Source organism: Chenopodium quinoa, unplaced genomic scaffold, assembly GCF_001683475.1.
Source record: "Chenopodium quinoa cultivar QQ74 unplaced genomic scaffold, ASM168347v1, whole genome shotgun sequence".
NCBI classification, from domain to species: domain Eukaryota; kingdom Viridiplantae; phylum Streptophyta; class Magnoliopsida; order Caryophyllales; family Amaranthaceae; genus Chenopodium; species Chenopodium quinoa.
The window spans coordinates 14,633,978-14,659,295 of NW_018742204.1; the positions used below are offsets into that span (position 1 = coordinate 14,633,978).

Consider the following 25,318-nt stretch of genomic DNA (forward strand, 5'->3'; position numbering starts at 1 on the left):
TTAACCTGCAATAAAAGGTGATCAAGCAATAACAATATATAATAATATGCACATCAAGCAACATAATAAATAATCATAAACATTAGAAAGAACATAGGAAGCATCATACTTTAAATCATACTTAATATTAAAGATACCCTAGACATGATACTAGGAATATCATAATAACAATCTAAGCATGATTTCTACTTCATAATATCAATTAAACCATAAAAGTACTTACTTGGATGCCTCGTACCTCTTTCTAATTACAAAATACACACGTTAGTAACTTCAAGGGAAATAATAAACAAAGCAATTAAATTAAATAATTGAAAGAGAGATTTGGGACCAAACCCTCAGAAATTAAAACCTTTCACGTCTAGGGCGAAGGCAACTTCGAATATGGCTAGGTGTATCAAGATCTCATGAATGTGGAATTTTGTATTAAAGAATAAAGTTTAGAAAGAATGAATGAAAGATTAATGAATGAAGAAAATTGATGAGAATTGATTAATAGATGTAGATGATGAAGATAGTTGGTGTATTCGTGTTGACAATCCGTGAATGAAAACGGAGTTTTGATACGATATTTATAGAGAAAATCAGCCAAAAAAAGATAATTTATCAAAACAGAGTCTGAAGACCACAAAACCACTTTGGCGCCAGCCCTGTCTCATTGGCGCCAGGACTAGTGGCTAGCGCCACACGCCAATGGCTGGCGTCTGGCGCCAATCCTGGTTCCAGGCGCCAAGGCCTGGGGTTGGACGGCAAACTGGCTTTTAACGCGTTTTCGAAATTCTGATAAAACTCCCGTACTGGAAGATAAAATAATATAATTTCAGTCGAAAATGCTATTTGATCTTAATTAAAACTCTGAAGAATCCTAATTGGATTAAGAATGATAAAAACCTTCTAGAATGCTCTAGAAGACCAAAACCATTCCTAATTACATTAGGAATGATAAATCATATTAGGCCCTCCCCTAGACCATTGGGCCGTACTTAAAGCTCAAACCGAGCCCAGTTTAGTAAATTGGCCATAACTTCCTCAATATTCATCGGAATTGGGCTTATAATATATCGTTGGAAAGGTCTTTGCAAGCCCCATGCAACTACACCACTATTGGACCCATATCGTGGACCAACAAAACTGGATTGTCTGTTTTCTTAAAATAAAGTTTTCAAAAACAGAGAGAAGAGAAAAGAAAAGAAATAAAACTTTCCGCAACACTAGACCTTTCCACACTTTCGTTTCATTTGATTATGATTCGACGTGAAAGGTACTCATCACTGGGTTTGGTTTTGGGGAGACACAAATGGGTGTCTACAAATATATACATGTTTTATTTACCCGTCGCACTCATTAAATCTATAAACGCAATAATAACCTTATATTTGACCTACCAGAACATATATTTTCCTAAGTTAAGCATTGTGCCAAAAACTATATATTATATAATAGTCATATATATAACTAACAGCTGATTAAATATAGTATACAACACAAATACTTCGTATATAGGTATGGATACTGATAATTTTATATAAATAAAATATACGGAGTATATATTACTAAGATTTATCCCTACCTTAATTATAAAATGGTTAACAAAACTCTTATAATAGTGCATGGACATTTATATATCTAAAAATGTTCTTTTTACACATATTTTTCCCGCATTTAATTTTAAAAGCCTTAAAATTGTCTCTTGAATTCACTAAATTGATTTAAAAGGTTATGTTTATTTCAATATTTAAAGCCATTTACTATTTTCATTTCCTTTTGTTTTAATTTTTCTATTTAGAATTTATTAGACTATTAGGTTTCAATATCGAAGTCAATATCTTTTTACCGTACAATCACTAAATCAAAGTCGCTCAACTAAAGTTTTGGAATTGCATAGCTACACAACATCCAACACATTTAATGATTACATGCAAATAATTTTAATAAAAATACGCATTCGATATAAGTCATTAAACAATTTAACTATATATACATTTTGATAGGTTTATATCTTCCATATTAACAAAAATTTACAAATGTTATTATTATATTTTGAAAAAAATTTAGACTTTGGAGTTTTGTATAAGATAGATAAAGGATAAGTTAATTCCCATCATATATGCATTGAGTTTTGGGTGTTCTATCCGGTTCACCCTTTGGACTAATCCAGATTTGAGGATCTGTTCTAGGCTATTAGGTTCCACTCCCCTTCTGATTGTTGTTGCAGGGGAGCGAACACAGGTCCTTCATACCAAGTGTAGTCTCAATCACCACTACACCAACAACCAAACACTTGGTATGGAGGACACGTGTTATAAAATATTATATTATATACATATACTTTTTTATATTATAAAAAATATTATATTATATTATATACACATACTATTATAGTTAAAAGTATTATTATGTATAAAACAACATAAATTATTGCACATGATTGTTGTATATCTAGTATAGTACATGAGCAATGCACGATTTTTGAATCAAAATATTAGTTTTTCTAAAAAAAATTCATAAGTAATAGCATTGTTAATACGAATATTACAATTTAAAACACGAGTAATAGTTATAATACATTTTATATCTATCCTTTTTCCGTCAAATGTCTAATTCAATTTAACTTGTATTCTTCTTGTTTAGATTGGTTATTGGTTCAGTTTTTTTTTTTTTTTTTTTTTTTTTTTTTTTTTTTTTTTTTTTTTGCAAGAAAAACAAAAGGTCATTGTGAAAGACATTGTATAGAAAATGAAAGGCCGATTAAAATTAAATTTTTGTTCAAGATTATGTATTTTTTTCCAAGACAACATTTCGGCTCAGCATTCAGTATTTGTCAAGGAGTACAACAAACGATAAAAGTAATTTTTACACTATTTTGTATCTTTATCAAAAACTTTTGTATTCAACCGATTACTTGAATTGAATTTAGGATAACTTGTAGACTATTTTGGGTAACTTTTATCAATAAAGCATAAATAACTTTCATTCATTACAGGGTAGCTTTTATAATAGGTGCACAACATTTTATTGTACATATGATTTTTTTTAAATGTTTGTATTGATTTCATAATTGACGTCAAACTAAATTCTATCGATTTTATTTAATTTTAATATAAAAAAAACAATATTAGCCTTTCAAAATACGAAATATTTGTTTCCTTAATTATGCCACTTTAATCATATTGCTTCAAATTAGTTATTATTCTTTAACTTGACTATAAATAAAGATTGGAAAGACTTTATGGATTATTTCTAGTATTGGAAAGTATATATTTATTATAAAAAAATTAAATCAATATTTATGTTAGGAAATCATGAAAATCTTATACATGTATAGAAACTTGCTTTTATTGTTTGAAGTTTAACAAAAATAACTATGCTTGAACATGTAAACAGTACTTATATAGATATATTTTATACTTAAGATAAGCCAATGAGAGAGTGACATTTGTCATCCTCACATTGAGGCGCTTGTCTTTTAGTATAATATATAGATAGATTTTGTTCAAGATTATGTATTTTTTTCCAAGACAACATTTCGGCTCAGCATTCAGTATTTGTCAAGGAATACAACAAACGATAAAAGTAATTTTTACACTATTTTGTATCTTTATCAAAAACTTTTGTATTCAACCGATTATTTGAATTGAATTTAGGATAACTTGTAGACTATTTTGGGTAACTTTTATCAATAAAGCATAAATAACTTTCATTCATTACAGGGTAGCTTTTATAATAGGTGCACAACATTTTATTGTACATATGATTTTTTTTAAATGTTTGTATTGATTTCATAATTGACGTCAAACTAAATTCTATCGATTTTATTTAATTTTAATATAAAAAAAAAACAATATTAGCCTTTCAAAATACGAAATATTTGTTTCCTTAATTATGCCACTTTAATCATATTGCTTCAAATTAGTTATTATTCTTTAACTTGACTATAAATAAAGATTGGAAAGACTTTATGGATTATTTCTAGTATTGGAAAGTATATATTTATTATAAAAAAATTAAATCAATATTTATGTTAGGAAATCATGAAAATCTTATACATGTATAGAAACTTGCTTTTATTGTTCGAAGTTTAACAAAAATAACTATGCTTGAACATGTAAACAGTACTTATATAGATATATTTTATACTTAAGATAAGCCAATGAGAGAGTGACATTTGTCATCCTCACATTGAGGCGCTTGTCTTTTAGTATAATATATAGATAGATTTTGTTCAAGATTATGTATTTTTTTCCAAGACAACATTTCGGCTCAGCATTCAGTATTTGTCAAGGAGTACAACAGACGATAAAAGTAATTTTTACACTATTTTGTATCTTTATCAAAAACTTTTGTATTCAACCGATTATTTGAATTGAATTTAGGATAACTTGTAGACTATTTTGGGTAACTTTTATCAATAAAGCATAAATAACTTTCATTCATTACAGGGTAGCTTTTATAATAGGTGCACAATATTTTATTGTACATCTGATTTTTTTTAAATGTTTGTATTGATTTCATAATTGACGTCAAACTAAATTCTATCGATTTTATTTAATTTTCATAAAAAAAAACAATATTAGCCTTTCAAAATACAAAATATTTGTTTCCTTAATTATGCCACTTTAATCATATTGCTTCAAATTAGTTATTATTCTTTAACTTGACTATAAATAAAGATTGGAAAGACTTTATGGATTATTTCTAGTATTGGAAAGTATATATTTATTATAAAAAAAATTAAATCAATATTTATGTTAGGAAATCATGAAAATCTTATACATGTATAGAAATTTCTTTTATTATTTGAAGTTTAACAAAAATAACTATGCTTGAACATGTAAACAGTAATTATATAGATATATTTTATACTTAAGATAAGCCAATGAGAGAGTGACATTTGTCATCCTCACATTGAGGCGCTTGTCTTTTAGTATAATAGATAGATAGATAGATCGATAGATTGATTGATAGATAGATAGATAGATTCCAATAATTGTCTTTGGTTTTTTTCCCCTCATTTTTTCTCTTTTTAATTTTTTTCTCTCTTCATAGCAATAACAAATAAAGAACATTCAAGAAATCTGGAATTTTTTCCTTTCAAATAAAAAAAGAAATATGGAATTCTTAGTTACGTACTTGCGTCATGCAATCATTTGCCCCAGTGCAATTGTTACCGATTACTTCGCCGGTGAATTTTTTTCCACGGCGTGTTTTCCAGCTGTTTTCACCGCTGGTTTAATTATAATTATTAAGATGAATTTTAATGTTAATAATTTTGAAAAATAAATTATTTGAATACAAATTTGGTTGATACATTAATTTTGTAAAATTTTCGTAGAATTTGTAGTTGGAAATTGATTTAATGTTGGTGCCAGAATTGTAATTGGACACCCAAAATTTTACCGGAATTGTGATGGAAATCAAAGTTTCGCCAGAATGGTAATTGGAGACATCAAAGTTTTGTCGTAATTGTAATAGACACATTTTAATAAATAAATTTATTTTCACCTAATCTACGTGTTGATACCCCTTAGTGCAATGGTATAGAATACAAATTTTGTGTGTAAAAGTCCATATATAGTTGACCTGAGTTCGAACTCTGTGACTGTACATAAGTTTTTTTTTTTGGTTTGATAACTTTTCAATTTTACGGAATCATATTTTATTTTAAAATATCAAAATAACAAAAACATACCTTTTATTTTATTTCTTTAAAGGAACAAAGATATACTTTTAGATGTGTTACTTTTTTATTTTATTATAAAAAATAGTACCTAAATCTTAAATAACTATTTTATTTTTCCCAAAAAAAGTATTTTCTTAAGTAACAATTTTTCAAATTTTAGAAATTAAAAAAGAGAACCTCTTCATTTAATATCAACAGATTTAAAATTAAATAATAATATTTAATCCAATGAATGTGCTAATACCCCCTTAGTTGAATGGTGTAGCAATTATTGAAATTGCGTATAATGCAAAGTCATTCATTGTTCGAACCTTGCAACCTTTTTTTTTTTATAAAAAAAAACTATTTTAACTTTTTTTTTCAAACATTTTTCATTTTAAAGAATCATTCTTCTTTTTATAAAATCTAAATGAATAAAAGTAATACTTTCACATCTGCATACGTCTTTCATGTTTAATAACAACGAAGTATATTATTTTCAGTATTTTATCGTATCTTTTCAGTATTATTTTCAGTTGCATCATGAGATCGTTTTCCCCGCTGCGATTGTTACGGAATACTTCGCCGTTGATTTTTTTTGTCCTCGGTGTGGCAAATTTTTTATTTTTCAAAAATTATTAACATCAAAATTAATCTTATTAGTTATAAACAAGCGAACGATAAATTTGCGGAATACAAATTTGGTTGATACGGATTAATGTTGTAAAATTTTCGTAGAATTTGTAGTTGGAAATTGGTTTAATGTTGTAGTTGAAATAATAATTGGATAGACAAAATTTTGTCAAAATTTTAATGGACACCAAAGTTTGCCAGGATTGTAATTAGACACCAAAGTTTTGGTGGAATTGTAATAGACACAAAAACATTTTAATAAATAAATTTCTTTTCATCTAATCAACGTGTTGATACCCCTTAGTCCAATGGTCTAGTATACAAGTTATGTGTGTAATTTGTATAGTTTACTTGAGTTTGAACCCTATGACAATGCGTAAATTTTTTTTAAAAAAAAAATTGTTTAATAACTTTTCTATTTTATGGAATCATATTTTTTAAAAATATCAAAATAACAAAGTCATTTATTTAAGGGAACAAAGTTATACTTTTAGATGTGTAACTATAAATAATCTTTAATAAAAATATTTAATTTATTCATTTGGTACCATCATATTTAATATTATATAATAATGTTTAGAACTAAGGAATGTGATGATACCCAAGAGCCTATTCTGTTGTACACCCGGGTAATTTGCTCATTATTTTTTGCTCATGTAACAAATGAGCAAAATTTATTTGCTCATTATTTTTTTCTCATTTAATAATTGAGCAAAATTTTTTGCTCATTTGTTAAATGAGCAAAAAATAATGAGAAAATTACCCGGGTCTACAATACCTAACTATACCCATTTTTCTTATTGTACATAACTGATCTGTGTTCGATACCTAACTATATCCATTTTTCTTATTTTTAAATTTTTTTACGTAAAATCACATATTAGCCATAGATTTGCCTGAATAAACAATTGCTCTATCTAAATATTCCTTTTTATGTATCTAATTTAAAATAGACTTTTAAATACCAATTAAGGAGTTTACAATACAAAAAAAAAATACAAAAAAAAAAAAACGGTTAGAATAAAACAATTAGCCATAGATTCTCCTGAATAAAAACAATTGGGAAATTCTCTTTGGTAGACCTCTAATGATTAAGATTTTCAATGGTAAAATGCAAAAAAAGTTATTATCCTTGGTGAACTGTTTTAAAAAGTTTAATCAATGGTAGCATTAAGCAAGGTAATTAGGCATTTTAAGCGTTACTATGGTTAACTAATGATGTAATGACTAATTTGACCCTAATGGCAGACCTGATTTCCCCTTCTTAGATTTTTTTAAAGGAAAAAAAAAGCAACCTCCCCTTCCTCACCAGCAACCAGCCACCGACGTCCCTTTCCCCTTAACCAACCGGCGCACAGCTCCCCTGCTGCCGACTCCATCCCCCTTCCCCTTTCCCCTACCCTAGACACCACCAGCCCCCAGCCACACCCTTTCCCGAAACGACAAACCCTAAACCCTAAATCCCCACTGGCTACACCTTTTGCTTCAACAAACATCAAATTAATTTCAATTTATTTGTAATTTACATAATTTCTTGTTCAATTGTGAGGAATTAGGGTTTCAATTACCAGAAATTCACAAATTTAGTTCAATTTTTTTATCGTTTTCAATGGTGGTGAGGTGCGAGAAAGGAGAGAAGATGGGGAAGGGTGTCGAAGGGGTAGAGATGTGATTTCCAGAAGGTGAAGAGCGCGATTTGAGGTACTTGCTGGGATTTTGACGCCGACTCGACTTCGCTGGTGGCGGGGGCTGCCTTGGTGGCGAGTTGCGAGGTTTGGGGGTTTTGTAGCAGCAAATTTGAGGAGAGAAAATGGGTTGGGGCGTTGGGTACTTGGCGTGTCGGGGTAGGGACGAAGGTTGCCGGCGGGAATGGGGAAGTTAGGGAATAGGGGCTGGGGGAGGGGAGCTGCGAGCAGAGGAGGGGGTGAGGGAATGGTGGAGAATGGTGGGGAAGGTGGTGGCAAGGTGGTGGTTTTTATTTTTTTTTAATTAATTTTAAAATGGGGGTATTTTAGGCATCACAACTTTTTTTTACTTAGAATGGTTAACCATGGTTAAGAAATGCCTAATTACCTTGCTTAATGTTACCAATGACTAAACTTTTTAAAATATGATTCACCAAGGATAATAACTTTTTTTGCATTTTACCACTGAGAATGTTTATTATTATAGGTCTACCAAAGAGAATTTCCCAAAATAATTTTAGGGTTTACAAAATATAACGGACAAAATAACAATTCGAGAGATCATTTTGTCTTTAAAAGAATCATGGAATTCATTTTGACATCACAATAAAATGGTACAAAACACTAAATATTTAAAAACGTAAATGCTAATACCCCTTGACTCGGTTTATCAATGCTTTCCTAATGTACAAAAGTGATCCGTGTTCGAAACCTTACTGTACCAGATTTTGGTAAAAAAAAAAAAAAAAAAATCAACCACATATAACCCAAAAATTTGCCTTAATATGTGTTATCTTAATATTTCTGTAAATATTTATATAAAAAAAAGAACTTAATACTTAAGATGTACCCAACTTTACAATAAATGTATACCCATGTTTATGGATATGATTCTGAAAAAAAAAAAAAAACGATTATATGAATTCTCAGCTCAAATGATTAATATAAACAGTTCATTTTAGTGGATGTTATTGAACATGATGAATTTAATACATGTTTGATTTCAAACCAAACTTAAATAAATAAAAACTAACTTAGTAATGGATAACACAGAATTTATATAAGGAATATTTACAATTTACCTCTATGTTAATATATTTTATTAAAAAACTTACAATTTAAACTTCGTGGTAATATATAAATTAAAATGTACAAATGTAAGTTACAATACGAATAACACACTTTTTTTTTCTTTTTTTTTTTTGAAATATAAACAATATACTAGTATTAACTTATCAAATAGAAGAAATCATCACAATCTATAAAAGCAACTGATATATCAGTAAGCTAATCCATTTAGAAAGTGATGCACATAACAAAACAAGTATTGTGCAAAACTTCTTATTGATACATTTTATTAATACATATTCTTGTTAAAATACATTATTAAACTAAAAAACAACAAACAATACATTATCTTAACATTTATTGCTCAATAAAATTTTAACCCTAAACCATGTAACCTAAACCCTACACCCAACCCTAACAACATTTTTATTCAATAGTAATTATCATAATATATTAAATAATAAGCTACCTATTAACATTTAAGGAATCATATTATTTTTAATAGAATCATACAATCATTTGACATAAATATAAATGGTACAAATTAATAAATAATACAATATATCACATATGTGTTGATACCCCTTGGTGTAGTTGGTCAATGCTTTCCTATTATACATAAGTGATCTGTGATTGAATCTTAACTACACCAGTTTTACTTTTTTTTGAGGTCGAATTTCTTTAAATCTGAAATTATGAGACTCCCATTGCAAAACCAAAATCATTCTAAATTTCAGAATATCAACACTACTACAAAACCAGTGTATTTTGGACGCTTTTGCTTCGAGACCTTTGCTGTGGCGTCAGCGTACAGTTTTGGATTCCGTTTTTTTCGACTCTTTTTGTGGTCGAAGATTGTCTCGACATTGTAAACCGTAGGGAAAATCACGTGTTATACACGTGAGTCATTGCTGCCCGCAATTTGAAAAATTTTAATGAAAAAATTAGCGGGTTGTATTAAAATAATACTCCCAATTAAATTGCCCACTATTTTTCTCTCCTCTAACCTTCACTTCACTCATCACCGACAACATACAACATCTAACCTTTTGTGGTTAATTTCTGGGTTTTTCTTGCTAAAATTGAACGAATTTGGGGGGTTTTTGCTCGTCTCTTTCATAATTTTCAGGTATCAATTTACAATTTGCTATACAATTTTGTTGCTAGGTATATATCTATCGTTTTTTGGTACCCTAATATCTCACAATTCTCTAAATTTCATTAAAATTGGGAATTATTCTTTGTATGTTTACGATTTTGAGTTGGAGTAGAATAAGAATCGGTCTCTTATTCCGAGGTAATTTTTTCCCTTAATTAGATGATTTAATTTCTTTTTATGTTGTTTTTTTCGTGAATTATGCTTACAATTTTGATGTTTCCCTGTTTTTTTTAAAGTAGTTTTTTATGGGATTTTGTTATGAATTTTATGGCGTTTTCTAGGGTTTTAGTTTGGAATATTTGGGTTTTTGTAATGAATTTTATAGGCTTTGAATTTTCTAGCTTTGTTGTGAATGACACTTTCTTGTTTTGATGAAGATTGCCTTGAATTGTTTGGATATAATACCCTTTATAAACACAACATCCAACTAAGCAAGTGACAAGGTTATCACCGTCCTTAGCAACTTTAGGCTTCCAATCTCTAAACAAGGCTTGAGGATTAATTAACTAGGTTGGAATAACTGACTGAATTGAAAATTGGTGTTTCAGTTGCTTGCTAAAGTTCTTGAGGATTTCGACTAGGTTTGGTCTGTTGGCAGAAATTTGTCTTGGATTTCTCCTCTTCCCTATCCTTAGAGGGCTGTCAATATTTAGGTTGTTAGTATATGAATTAGTTAAATTTAGTATGGCAAAACTGTTTGTGAAAGTACATGAATTTATAGCTGACAGAAACCTAAGAGTTTGATTTTGTATTTATCAGTACAATAAAAGTGTGTACTTGTTTTTGTTCTATAAACTTGCAAGGCCTTGTTCCCTTCACTTGATTTATATAATTATATTGATTAAACTGATTTTTACTTTTTAAAACTAAATTTTGATGATTTACAAGTGTCTTGTAGTATGCAATCACCAACATTCATCAAATCTGATTTTACTGATTTTAAATTGGTTTATGTAAGTTAAAGAGAATAAGGACTAACATAAAAAGATCATGTTTATAACATGATTTCTGTTAACAATGTAACTTCAGATATAGAGTAAGCAGAAAGAAGGCTGAATATACTTGGCAGGGGGAATTGCCCTCATTAGTGATTAGTGGTAAATCATGATCATGTAAGATGTCTATTGTAATGGTCATGTATCTTTTACTAAATTCTTTTCTGTGATTTGTGACCTTGTTATGTTCTTGGTAATGTCGTGTTGTGTCTGACAGTTATTTGAGAATGCTTATGAATTTTTATCTGAAATGCCGATTGGCACTTAATCACCTTACTACTATTTTAAGGAGTACATTCTGGTACTTAATTGTCTGATGTATGCTTCTTCCGTCATTGGTGTTATGAAATAAATGTGGCTGAATATATTGGCTACCTCAGTACTATAGCTATTCTTATTCAGATTTATGACAGTATAGGTCCAAATCTAAATGGTCTTATCGGGAGGCAGTTAGGCTCAACTGCAGGATATTCTTACTCTTCTGCTTACAAGAATAAGGTCGTTTTGTGGGGAGAAGATACATTGTACGACTACCTGTTGAACCCAAAGAAGGTATATTGATGACTTAATTGTACTCTTTTCATCAAATTGATTCCGGAAGGCTTTTTTTTTTTATTTTTTTTTATCAAAATTCGCGTGCCACAAGTGTTTAACAAGTCATAGTGTCAAAAATTGGATGTCGTATAAAAGTACTTGCATGTTTATAGCCCAAAATGACATGTCATGCGTGTAGTCGTGCATAATATTTTTACATGGGTAGTTGATTTGAACTAGGGGAGTTCGAGTATTGAGTCATAGGCTGATGTCTTCCATTACATCTATTCTGTGAAATTTCTCTACATTGCAAGTAAATAGAATTACCTCCACTTCTTCACTCTTGTATTTATGTTGTACAAGTTGTGTAGTGTTTATACATTGTTACCCTGTTTTAGCTTTCTTCAAGTTCATTGCAAAGTCAAGAGGTTATCATATTTATTAATATATGATATGTAAGTTTTTTATTGCATCAAAGGAAAATTATGGTTGCATTAGACTATTACCTTTGAAAACAGAACTCAGAGTCTTTACTTGTTTATTATTATCCTGGTATGTAAGTTTCTGATTGCATCAAAGGAAAAATATGACGGTTCCTTGTAAGGCCTTAGCTTTTGTGTGCTATAAGTAAAATTTATTGTCTAGCTAAATTGCTATGATGTTGCTATGTTATCTTTTGGACTCAGTTTTAACTCAGACTTTGCTTCCTTTAAACTGTCAAAGTTTACTAACACTACATTTTCTGTTTTTCCAGCGTTGTTTAGGAGCTGGATTTGCACGATTTTCTGCTCATACTGTACTTTTGCAGCAAAAGAAGGTACACTATACCTTAGATATTATTAGTTCACTAATATTGTATAATGCACTTCCAAAAGCTTTCCATATGACATACATAATTGTATGTGCATTCATATTTAAAGACTTTGCATCCTATAAAATTTTAAAGTTTACTAACACAACCTAATCTGTTTTTCCAGCCTTGTACAGTAGCTTGATTCCCACGGATTGTCTGCTCTTAGTGTATTTTTGCGGCAAAAGAAGGTACTTTATCTTAGATACTCTTTAAAAATCCTTAGCTTTTGACATACTATAATACTTAGATACCCTATTCATGAATTGTTGACCAAAGCAAATGACTTGCATAATGGATGATCTTACTGTGTTTTCTAAATTTATTTACTTAGTTTAAGTCCTTATTAAATGCCATGATAAAAAGGAATGTTATATAGAGTAGCTAGATGCATTAATCTGATTTTTGTAGTTTATTTATTTATTTTTTTATGCACTACACCAAAAACTAGATTAGAGATCGCAAAATATAGAACGGTTATCAAAGGTAGGCATTCTCCAGAAGAATATAGATCATTTTAAGATAAGAGGCGTTCTGTACGTTAAAACATATAGAACGGTTAGCTAGTTAACCATTCTGTATTTCAATTTACTCAAATAATTAAAAAAAATAATTATTTATTATAAATGATATAGAACGGTCATCTTGACAACCGTTTTGTATTATATTAATTAATTAATTTTTTTAAATTAGGAGGAAATTATATACGTACATACGGAGTAATAATTTACCCAAACGAAGGCGGCTAAAAGAGTAAAAGGTAAAATTGAAGCCCGCGCATCAATTTCACTTTCATAAAAAAGTGAAACCTCTTTCTCATTCAATTCATCAGGAATAAAAAAGTTAAACCTCCATCAAACATCCATAGAAAAACCTTCATCAACCGCTTACTCCACTGCCGCTCCACGTCTATCTGCAGTACCGGCGTACCACACTTGTTTGCTGAGCCACCTGCAGTAAATTGAGGTAGGCTCGAATTTTTTTTTGTTCGAATTTCTGTTGTGGTAGAGTAATTTGATTCTGATAATTGTCAACCTGATTGCATGAATCATACAAATTATGAAGGAAACAGAATTAAATTCATAGAATTCGAATTTTAGGTGATTGAAAAAAACTTCAAAGTTCTTGTTTTTGGGATTAATTCATCGATTGTTTGTATGTAAATTTTTAAGCCGAATTATTGCAGTAAGTTCAATCAAATTACCCTTATATTTGTCAAATTTACTGTTATTTCAATTGTAATCAAAATTATTTTAGCCAAATTAATCTTACCTAATTTCAATTTAGAACCCTAATCAGATTTTGTTTTTTTTTTTTAAAAAAGGAACATAAAGATAGGACTTAAAACAGTGAGATAAACATACAATTTTTGGTTTTGGTTTAGCGAGGTAATATATGCTGTTGGTAAAATTGATGAGGATATGGCTGAGCCCATTTTGTGAATGAGGTTTGTTTAAAAACAAAATGTTTTGGTTTTTAAGGTCAGACAAAATTAGATATAGAGTTTGATGCCCAATGGAACAGAAAATGGTAAGTAGAAAGCAAAACAAAGAAGTGGGGCTAAATATTCTACTAGAAAGAAAATGGTAAAGGGTGTGCAGTGTTTTTGTGGAAATTGTGTCTCTGATTGTGAAGAGAGAAGAGAGAAGAGATGGGAGTCATAATTGTGGTACTGAATTATTTATAACTTTACTTTTAATAATAATAATAATAATATCTCAAATTTGTGGCTTTTTATAGGGATGTTGCATGTATATTAAATAATGGTAAAGGTGGGGCCTTCTTTCACTATTGAACAATGTTGGGCATAATTGACTTGAGAAGTTCGCATAACAAAGCTTATTTTTGATTAAAGAAAACTAATGAACAAACAGGTTATGAGGTGGTCCAATAATTACATTATATGAAAACACATTATAATATTGTATTATTCAGTTGCACTAATAAATAGATTCTTATACTTTAGTAATTAAAGAGCTTAAATAAATTGTTATTTACATGTAAAGCTAAGTTTATTAGCTTGTTTTTATTTACATTGTTGTAGGCATTAACTATGGTAGTGTATGTTAAAATTATATCCATAAGTATATAGCAAGTGCAGTTATGTTTGTGATTTGAGTGTATATATTTTTATTTTTAACTTCCTAGTTTGTAGATATGGACCGAATTTGGATAACCACAAAAAAATTAGGGGATCCAGAATATGAAGCCGGAGTTATGGAATTTATTAAATTCGCTTTGGAAAATAATAGTAAAGGGCGTGATAAATTGCCATGTCCTTATTACATCTGCCATAATCTTATGTGTCACAAAGCTGATGTGATACTTAATCATTGAGTAAAAGGCAATTTGATAGAACATATACTTGTTGGCATCGTCATGGTGAAAAAAGGGAAGAAATGACAAGCAAGGATGCTCAAGGCCATAATACCGATGAGGGTAACAAATTAGAGGACATGACGAGTCAATTCGTACACAGAGTAGATGATGATCCAAATGTGATGGAAGAATTGTTGAGTGATTCTGAGAATCCTTTATATGAAGGGTGTAAGTACGCAAAGCTATCAGCTTCACTTAAGTTATACAATTTGAAGGTGGGTCATAGTTGGACAGATAAGAGTTTTACAGCATTACTTGAGTTCTTGATAGATGTCCTTCCATTTGATAATGTTTTGCCAAAGAATACATACAGGGCAAAAAAAACATTATGCACAATGGGTTTGCGTTATGAAAAAAATTCATACGTGTCCTAACGATTGCATACTTTATCGAAATGAAAATGAATCAGCAAAGAGTTGCCCAGAGTGTAATCTCTCAAGGTATAAGAAAAAGGAAGGAGTGCCAGCTAAGGTTTTGTGGTATTTTCCAATTATTCCTAGGTTTAAACGGATGTATTCAGACCCGGTAGATGCAGAGAAGTTGACATGGCATAAATTCGGCCGGAAAAAGGATGGGTTACTTAGACACCCGGCTGACTCACCGCAATGGAGATTTATTGATGGACAATTCCCTGATTTTGGTAGTGAAGAACAAAACCTACGCCTTGGGTTGTCTACTGATGGTATTAATCCATATAGTTCCCTTAGTAGCATCCGTAGTACATGGCCGGTCATGCTAGTGGCTTATAACTTACCTCCTTCGTTATGCATGAAAAGAAAGTACATTATGTTGTCAATGCTTATTTCTGGACCTAAACAACCAGGAAATGACATCGATGTGTATTTGGCACCTCTCATTGATGACTTAAAGTTGTTGTGGGAAGAAGGTGTAGAAGTGTTTGATGCTAATCGGAATGAAATTTTCAATTTAAGAGCAATGTTATTTTGCACCATACAAGATTATCCAGCATATGGTAATATTTCTGGCTATTCTGTAAAAGGGGAAGGTGGTTGTCCTATATGTGAAGATGGTTGGAAAGGCAAATGGTTCTCGGCATCTAGAAAGACGGTCTACTATGATCATCGTCCATTTCTTCCTTTGGATCATAAGTATCGTCGAATGAAGAAAGCTTTTAATGGGGAACACAATTTTGAAAGTCGCCCAAAAGTCTTTACTAGCCAAGAAGTATTTGAAAAGGTGAAAGACATTCAACTTACTTTTGGCAAGTTAAAGAAAAATAAAGATGCCATTCCTAAGAAAGGGTACAAGAAGTGTTGTGATTTTTGGCGTCTTCCTTATTGGAGATTTCTCTTTGTCCGACATTCTCTAGATATTATGCATATCGAAAAGAATGTGTTTGATAGTTTGATTGGCACACTATTGAATATCTCAGGGAAGACAAAAGACGGTGTTAATGCTCGACTTGACTTGAAGGAAATGAATATGAGAAATGAGCTCCATGCCGTTGAGACTGGAAAACAGGACTATTTGCCACCTGCTGCTTATACACTGTCTAAGAATGAGAAAGTTGAGCTTTGTGCATCCTTAGCCGGAGGTGCCTGAGGGTTATTTTTCAAACATTTCTTCTCTTGTTTCAATGGAGAATTTGAAACTCGTGGGCTTGAAGTCTCATGACTGCCGTGTTCTTATGCAAGATCTCTTACCTATTGCTATTCGTTCAATTTTGTCAAAAAATGTACGATATGCCATTATCAGTTTATGTCTTTTCTTTAAGGCAATATACATTAAAGTCATCTTTGGATTCCTTAGAAACTGAAATTGATGTTATTTTGTGTCAATTGGAGATGTACTTTCCCATGATACATTTGCCAATTCATTTGGTAAGGGAGATTAGATTTTGTGGTCCCGTGCACAATAGAGTTCAATGGGCCTTTGAAAGATAAATGAAAACTTATAAGGGGTATGTTAAGAATGCTTATCGACCTGAGGCTTGTATCGCTGAGAGAATGCTTTATGAGTTAGCTATGGAATATTGCCTTGAAAGTTTAGGAGATATGAGGACAGTAGGGATTTCTACTTCTCGACACAGTGACACACTTGAGGGTAAGGGAACCATCGGTCGTAGAGAACTTGACTTGTCTCCTGAAAAGTGGCACATGGCCCACACATATATTCTTTTCAATGAAGATGAAATTGCACCGTATATTAATAGACATATGACTTTTTTGAAGATGCATAATCGAAAGGCTAGATCCAAAGCTTTGGCTATTGAACAAAGTAAAACATTTCATCTTTGGCTCAAGGATCAAGTAATGAAAGAGAAAAAATTTCCCATAAACTGTTTCTGACCGACTTAGAAGTTTAGCTAATGGTCCTGATTTCTCTGCCTCATTTTTTTCTGGTTATGCCATTAATGGCTAGACTTTTTATACCAGGGATCAAGATGATAAAAGCACTATGCAAAACAGCGGGGTATGTGTTGAAGCGGAAGCGATGCATTTGTCTAGTTCTAAAGATAATCGACCTGTTTATAGCAAAATGCAATACTATGGGGTAATTGAAGAGATATGTGAGTTGCATTATATGGGTTTTTCGATATCTATTTTTGGTTGCAAATGGGCTAACAATAATAACAATGTTGTATGCGATGGTTTAGGGCATACTACTACGAATCTCAACAAGATAGGTCATACAGAAGATCCATACATTTTGGCTAGTCAAGCTAAACAAGTGTTTTATGTTACTGACCCGTGTGATAAAAGAAAATCAGTTGTTGTCACATCGAAACCTCGATATGTCATTGATGACAATGATGACAATATTTCTTATGAGGAGAGGTCTACCCCTTGTGAGGTACAAAATGTGGATGATAGTCTTGATGATACAACAACATATATACGTAGTGATCATGAAGAAGAGATTTGGCATGACAATGAAAATAGTAATGCTAATAATCAACCTAAAAAGCGGCGTCGTACAGGTTATTATGCTACTAGAAAAATCTGATTCTTGTGGTTCTTGTATTGAAATTTATAATCTGTTCTTGATGTAGAGTTTTTAGACAAATGCTTTATTTTATTTGATTTCTAATGACACTTCTTAGAGATGATTTCTATATAATTGTATGTTTGCAGGTTGATGTCAAAAAAGAGAAAGCAAGCAAGTGCTAATGAGGCCTCTAAAACTGGCGAGGCTGAAGAATCTGCTGAGTGTGAGAATCGAAGGGGTCGTACAGTAGCTGCAGTATTTGGAAAAGCAATTCTGAGTGGTGTCAAAATCCCGTTGGAATGGAATCACAATAAAGTGCCAATTGGGGAAAATAGAGATATTTTTTCATCATACATTGTAGTTGTTCGTGAAAAAGTGAATATCAATTATCGCGACTGGGAGGAAGTTCCGAAAGAAGTTATTGATGACCTCTTTAAATTCATTATGGTAAGCTATTTAATTTTTTGGTTTGAAATCTTAATATTGGTTTGGTCATTTTTTTTTTTGCTGGAGGATGTCTTTGTTTTGTTTTCGATGGTCATACAGTTCTTGAAATAAATTAGCTATACTACTAAGCGAGACCGCAGTAATTCTGATGAGGTTAAGCATTCATATGCTGATTTTATAAAGAGTTACTATAACAACAAGGGCTCTCAAGACTGTAAAATGCCAAGGGTATTATAGCTCAAATTATTTGCTTAATTTGGATGATATCGAGAAATCTTTGGTAAAGTGGTTTGGCCAATTGTGATGCTAAGTGTGTCCTGTCAAAACAAAGGGAATTTCCCTTGCCAAAACAAAATTCTGATCAACTCTTTTTACAAGAATTTATACCTCTTTCAATAGCTATTTTTGCAGAAGAAAGAGTATATTTATTGTTTGATAAAATGTCAAAGCGATACTTGATCCCCTATGATGTAATGATCGTAAGTACAAAGGAGGTAAAAGCTCATGTTCTGATCTGACAGACAGAAGTAGTCTGCTCTAAGAGTTTTTCTGCCAGCCAGCATAACGTCTTAGTGTAAAAAGTCCAGCTTTGCAGCAGTAAGCTGCCACCTGGTTTGATGCAAAATCTAGTTCGTTCCATTTCATCATTGATGATATTATTGATGTAGCTGAATCTGATTTATCTACGTAATTTCTCCTTGATGGGGTTCCTAAAACAAAAAGATGAAAAAAAAAAGAAAATCAAGACTGCATTGTGGCTTCCAGAGAATGATCAAGCCTCAAAAAAGCTTGTTTATTCGAATTCGGGTATTGTTTTGATATATGAATTTAGGTATTGTCATATCTAATATCTTTTATTTGAATTGTGCAGAGAGGATTTATAGTGCCGGAAGAACGTAGAAATTATGTATTAGGGAGAGCTTCAATCCGGTGGAGAGCTTTCAAGGCCAGATTAAGAAAGGATTGGATGTACGACACCAAGGGAGTAAATCCAAATGTGATAATAAAGAAGCCACCTTCGATATATCCATTAATAACACAAGCTGATTGGACCAAGTTCATTGAAACATATACTGATGATGCGTTTAAGGTAATCTTTGAATTATAGCCCATAACTAATCATAGTTATGAAAAAACCTTTGAAAACTGGGAATTAATTGTATGTACATTATTATATTGAAAGGAACTAAGTGACAAGAATCGAAAGAGGGCGAAAATGAATACTTCAAGATATCGAGGAGGTCAAAAAGGGCACTTGTATTATGAACAAGAGATTGTAAGTTTAGAAATGATTATGTCAGATTTTTTTGTTGATTTTTTGTAAGGAATAACAGTAAATAATCAATTAATGGATGACTTTCCGTTGTTAAATGGCGTTGTGTTATATGTATTGTCAGGCTGCTGAACTGAAATGATTATGTCAGATTTTTTGTTGAACTTTTTTAGGAATAACAGTAAATAATCAATTAAGGGATGACTTTTAGTTGTTAAATGGCATTGTGTTATATGTATTGTCAGGCTGCTGAACTTCAGAAACAAGGAGTGCAAGTTAGAGACGTGCCTCGACATTTGGTTTGGATAAGAGCTCATTCCAAACAAAAAGATGGTGCAATGACCTTTGACAATCCTGCTGATTTTGAAATAGCTCAAACAATTGTGAGTTTGTTTCTACTTTTGAATCAAATAAATTATTTGGCTATAATAGAGTACACTACCTTAATTAGGTTGTTTATTATTGATGTCAGAAAGTATTGGAGGCTCAACAATCCAAGGAGAAATTGAGGCCACTGGCCGGAATGATATCCTTGCGAGAGCATTAAAGAATCCTGAACATGGTGGTTGTGTTAGGGGCGTTGGGTCGGGTGTTACAAATAAGTTGTACTTTTGCTATAACAAACCATTACCACAAAGTCAATTGCAATCAGATCTCAAGTGTCTCAAATCAAAATTAGAAAATGTGGTTAACACACAAAATTTGCTGTTGTCTTACTTAATGTCAAGTGGTCAGGTTAACGTGGAGCAATTGATAGAACTTGGTGATTCAAATGGAAACCAAGTTGCCCATCAGTTAGCGGGTATCCAAGCTGGTGGATCTGGTGGCCAAGGTTTAGATGGCCTTGGCTTGGGTCGTGACAGTTGGCTTCAAGGTCTTAGCTTCCAACTTGCCTCAGAGCAAAACAAAGTTACATACCCATCAGTTAGCAAGTGTCCAAAAGGGTGGTTCTGGTGATGAAGAGTTAGATGATCATTTAGATGTCTTTGGCTCCAAAGGTGACCAAGGGTTTCGAGGTTTCAACTTCCAAGACCAGAATTTTCAAGCATGTGAGGTTCAACCCGAGCCATACCATGTTGCGTGGCCTGAGGAGGAATATGTGCTAGAAAATGAGAATTTGGAAACGCATGTACTCAATAATGAACAAGACATTACTGGCCAACCATTTCCAAAGGTAACATTATTTCATAATACTTATATGTTTGATGTAAGTATATATATCCTAGATTCTTCTGATGGTGTTAAATTATAGACTACTACATCTTATCAAACCACAAAAAGTTTATTAATACCATAATCCATATTTAGGGAGTTGATAGTCTTTGTTCCTTGGCAATTAAGAGTGACAAAGGGGTCGATATAGTTGCTATTGGAGAAGTGTTTGTTGGGATGGAAGGATAAGTTGTCAAGCATCATTTCAAGCCTGTCCCAAGTGGTCATTATCGAGTTTGTGTTAAAGAAGAAATCAACCCAAATGCACCTCTGCCATCTCCTGAAAGGGAGATAAGATTCATTTGTCAAACTTTAAATTATTATTTAATATGGCCTTCTCACTTGGTTTTTCCTATAAAGAAGGTAAAATTCAGTTTTAAATTATAATTATCTGTCACATTATATACCTGTTATTTTTTTTTTGCTGATTTTTTTCCTGCGATTATATGACAAGGCTGATAAGCAAGTCACTAAAGAAATCGCTGCACCATCTCCACACTCTCCATCATCACAATCATCATGCACTCGAAAGTACACAATAACTCATGCTGATAAGTTGAAGTTGACTTCTAATTTGGTTCGAGTATTTAAGGATGTGGCTATTGCAATGAAAACGAGCGGTAAAACCAAATCTTTTACAGTTTTGGCTAGAGTGTTTCAAAATGAGCAATGTGTTACCCTTGATTTTGAAGACATGCTTGACTGGTGCTTCCAAAGAGAGATAAAATCGTCACACGTCAATTTTAATGATGTAAGTGTTGTATCCTTTGCCATTTCTAGGTTAAATTTATAACGCTTTTTGACTAATGAGCTAATAAATTTAAATAAATATTTGATATGCAAGGTATATGAGTGAGATTGTCATACAGAAGGTATCTCAGGGTTGTATGGATTTTGTGATTGCAACTATCTATCCCCGTATGCTCCAACTGTGGAAAAAGACAATGATCGATGTGACTATCTAGCTAGGCTATTTTCATGTAATGATGCTAAAAACAAAAATCAGCTCTTCTTTGCCCCGTATTATGAGGAGTAAGTGCATATGAGTCTATCACATATTTTTTATTTTTTTATCAGTTTTATTTCTAATTCCTTTTAAACATTCATTATTGTATTTGAATTCTATTGTTTTAATCAATATAGTGGACATTGGATGTTGGCTATTATTTGTCCATGGGTTGGTTTGGTGCATTGGCTAGATCCCGCGGGAGTAAAAGATGAACCTCCCAAATTTGCTCAAACAATAATCAACAAGTATGTGCTAGATTACTTATTTTGTTACATGTTAACTTCTTTTTATGAAAGTATTTCAATGCTATTACTCTTAATATTTTGATAATTACTTAGGGCAATGAACAATTTTAGCACGGAACATCGAAAGGATATCACAAAAATAAAGAAGAAACCTTACATTAAATGGATAAGCATAGAGGTATTTGTATCTTTAATATAATTTTGCAATGCTTAGTACATAATATATGTTGATACATTATATATAACTAGGTGTTTGATTTAACCCTCCCCTTTTTTTTGGTTTGTATTAGTGTCCTCGTCAAGCTAATGGCTCTAGTGATAGTGGATATTACGTTTGTCGCTACATGATTGAGACAATTGAATCTAGGCAAATGATCATCCCCGACAAGGTACGACATTTAGTTTTAATGTATTTTGAGTAGCTGATGCACACATCTGACTATACTCTCTAAAATTTGTAGTTTTTGTACAATTATGCTCTTTAAAATTACTGCTGGGCTGGCTAAGTAATGGGGTTAGTTTTGATAGGAAATTGGGTGTGATTGTGGATGTAAGTCATGGGATGAAGGTTATGATTTCTGAAACGATTAGTTATTTGGCTTTGTACTCAGCTTTAGGGGGGAAAGTATAGGTTTTTGGGGTTAAATTGATTGGGTATGGGAGGAGTTTGAGGTTAGTGAAGTGTGCTGCGATTGATTGTAGGTTTCCAATTTCGTCGATTTGCCTTTTGTTTGTGTTTTTTATTTTGTGGGAGATGAGAGGGGTTTGGGTTTTTCCATTGCGTGTATTGGTGAAAGGGAGGGTTGGGAGTAAAAAGAGGTTGACAGTAGTGAGAGGTAAGGTTGAGAATTCGAATGCTGAGATTGGCTCTAAAAATTATCAATTTTTGGATCAAAACACTCACTATTGTTAAAACTTACATATTGTGATTTGAAGGTTTTTCAGAGAAAATGAGAACATTGGAGGTATTTGACTATTGCTATACCATAATAATACCATGGGAACCACCCCCCAACCCACCTAAATATGTAATAGGAAAAGAAAATTAAGGAAGATCTATATGGGTTTGTAAGGGTTTTAACTCTAAATAAAGACACGAGGGTCACTGGTGTTTTATAATCCTGACACGGGCTCTTAAATTCACATTTGGTTATGTAATTACCTGATTGTAATTGTAAACAGTTTTAAAATTCAGTACTAAGTATTTTTTTTATTTCCTGGTAATTGGGTTCTGTACATGGTCTAGGAATGCATAAACAAACAACAATGTGCCATATTGATATTAGAAGTGATTGGAGAGGATTTTATTCTATTTACAAAACAGCTAGGAAAGATGTTAAAAGCTGACTAAAATGCTTAACGCTATTCCCTTTGGCCTATGTTTCATCTCATGAGAGTAATCGTGGGTAATCCTGGGGATGCAAAACCAGAGTGTGAAATGTAATGTGGCTCAAATGGAAAAAGAAAGAAACCCCCTTAGTTAGAGAATGATCAGCTTATGATATTTTGTATTACTGCTGATTTGTCAATACATACTGCTTGGACACAAGATGAAGATTTTGGTATCATTCTGGAGGCAGCAGTTATGTATGACAGACGTGTTGCAACAATCTTGAATGAGGACGATTCAATTAAAGAAGAGGTCCTTTGGGATGAAATGAACGACGGGAAACATAATATATACCCTAGATTGCTATTTGTGATAACAGGTGCTTGTTGTCTAGACTGATAGAACCATGTCCCTGGTGAGAATCATAACCCTGGTGAGAAAACTCTTCACTCCCTTCCAGTACTTCATCATCAGTTGGATCCAGGAGGCCATCATAATGCTGAGAAGCTGTTGTTTCACTGCAACCATCACTGGTAGTCAGCTTCTTGAGAGCAGGTAGTCATTTAAGCTTCCAAGCTAGGAATTTGCTTATTCAGGCAGTGACTAATATGGAGATTGACCAGGCTCTTAATGCTATTGATGACTTTTCCCCTGTGTCTAACGAGCCTTAACTACTAACTGAGGCTTATTTGTTATCCATGCCCCACAGTGACACTCTATTTTGAACTTCTGTTGAATTTTTTGTATCACCGCGACAAACTGTTAATCTATTCAGCATCCATTCTGATTGATTTGCAAAAATGGCAATATCCACCAATGTTTAGTGATTCTATGTATCATTGTGCAATATCCTTAAATGTAGAACAATTTATTGTATATTATTAACTAATATGTATGTATTTTACATTGTTTTGTAGTATTTTAAGCAAGTTCCTCATACATATTCTCAACAAATGATTGACGAGCTTAGAGAAAGGTGGATTTCACGTGTTACCGGATACCATCAACCAAACGACGACGACGATGATTTATGTGAATTTTAGATCAATATGGTATTAGTATATTTTGGGGCATCAATTTTTTTTTAATCAACATTAACTACAAAGGTTTTTTATATTTAACTCACGTATTTGTTTGTATAGAACAAATTTTGTATGAATGATTCAATTTAATTGTGGTTGGATGTTTTAAAATATATATATGAAGTATATTTTGATGGCTTTCGTCATATCTGGAAATATTTTTGTTAATTTTATTATACAGAAAGTTATATTGCACGTACAGGATCTTGGATTTATTTTACATATGAAATGTGAAGATTTTCTTACAGGCTATATAAATTTACAAGATATAAAACAGGAATACATGTCTAAAATGAAATACAAAAATAATTCAGATCCCGCGCGACTACTACAAAAAGGCCTTAGAGAACTGTTATAATAGGCTTTATAGATCGCCTTAGGGGCGTTCTTCTGCTAAGCGATTTATAAAGTATAGAGAACGGGTCGTGTAGGCGTTTTATATAATAACGAATAGAGAACGGTTGTTAGTCACAACCGTTCTCTTTTCCCTTTTTAAATTCGTACACCAAGGAAGGAATACAGAACGATTTAGGCCACTTAACCATTCTATATTGCATTACAATAGAGAACGGTTAAGTTAGATAACAGTTCTCTAATGTTTTTTTTTTAAAAAAAAATCCGGCCAAAAGTATTTAATTATTCGAATTACCCCTCTACGTATGTTATACCGTATTATTCTTGTATTTTAATAATCTGAATTATTTTTGTATTTCATTTTAGACCTGTATTCATGTTTTATATCTTGTAAATTTATATATCCTGTAAGAAAATCTTCACATTTCATATGTAAAATAAATCCAAGATCCTGT

At 31.8% G+C, this 25,318-nt stretch overlaps 2 protein-coding genes across 8 annotated transcripts; both read left to right on the forward strand.

Moving 5' to 3' along the window:
* The first annotated feature begins 10,038 nt into the window (after positions 1-10,038).
* Positions 10,039-24,661, forward strand: LOC110719273. Of its 7 annotated transcripts, none has more exons than XM_021898191.1 (18): positions 10,039-10,174; positions 10,317-10,342; positions 11,618-11,751; positions 12,488-12,550; positions 12,711-12,774; positions 13,277-13,549; positions 18,058-18,358; positions 19,230-19,448; positions 19,542-19,634; positions 19,877-20,014; positions 20,367-20,805; positions 20,940-21,206; positions 21,298-21,594; positions 21,688-21,875; positions 21,987-22,097; positions 22,191-22,275; positions 22,388-22,486; positions 24,345-24,661. In XM_021898191.1, the coding sequence occupies exons 7-11, from the start codon at positions 18,062-18,064 to the stop codon at positions 20,586-20,588; spliced, it is 969 nt and encodes a 322-aa protein (XP_021753883.1). In that variant the 5' UTR covers positions 10,039-10,174; positions 10,317-10,342; positions 11,618-11,751; positions 12,488-12,550; positions 12,711-12,774; positions 13,277-13,549; positions 18,058-18,061; the 3' UTR covers positions 20,589-20,805; positions 20,940-21,206; positions 21,298-21,594; positions 21,688-21,875; positions 21,987-22,097; positions 22,191-22,275; positions 22,388-22,486; positions 24,345-24,661. The 7 variants fall into 7 exon arrangements, with proteins under 7 accessions (XP_021753883.1, XP_021753862.1, XP_021753874.1 ...); XM_021898170.1 differs by lacking the exon at positions 10,317-10,342 and having other exon boundaries at positions 13,277-13,343; positions 13,416-13,549; XM_021898182.1 differs by lacking the exon at positions 10,317-10,342 and having other exon boundaries at positions 11,613-11,751.
* LOC110732470 lies at positions 14,983-16,525 on the forward strand. The gene is made up of 2 exons (XM_021912446.1): positions 14,983-15,301; positions 15,372-16,525. Exons 1-2 carry the CDS (start codon positions 14,983-14,985, stop codon positions 16,523-16,525), a joined length of 1,473 nt encoding a protein of 490 aa, XP_021768138.1.
* Positions 24,662-25,318: the final 657 nt, after the last annotated feature.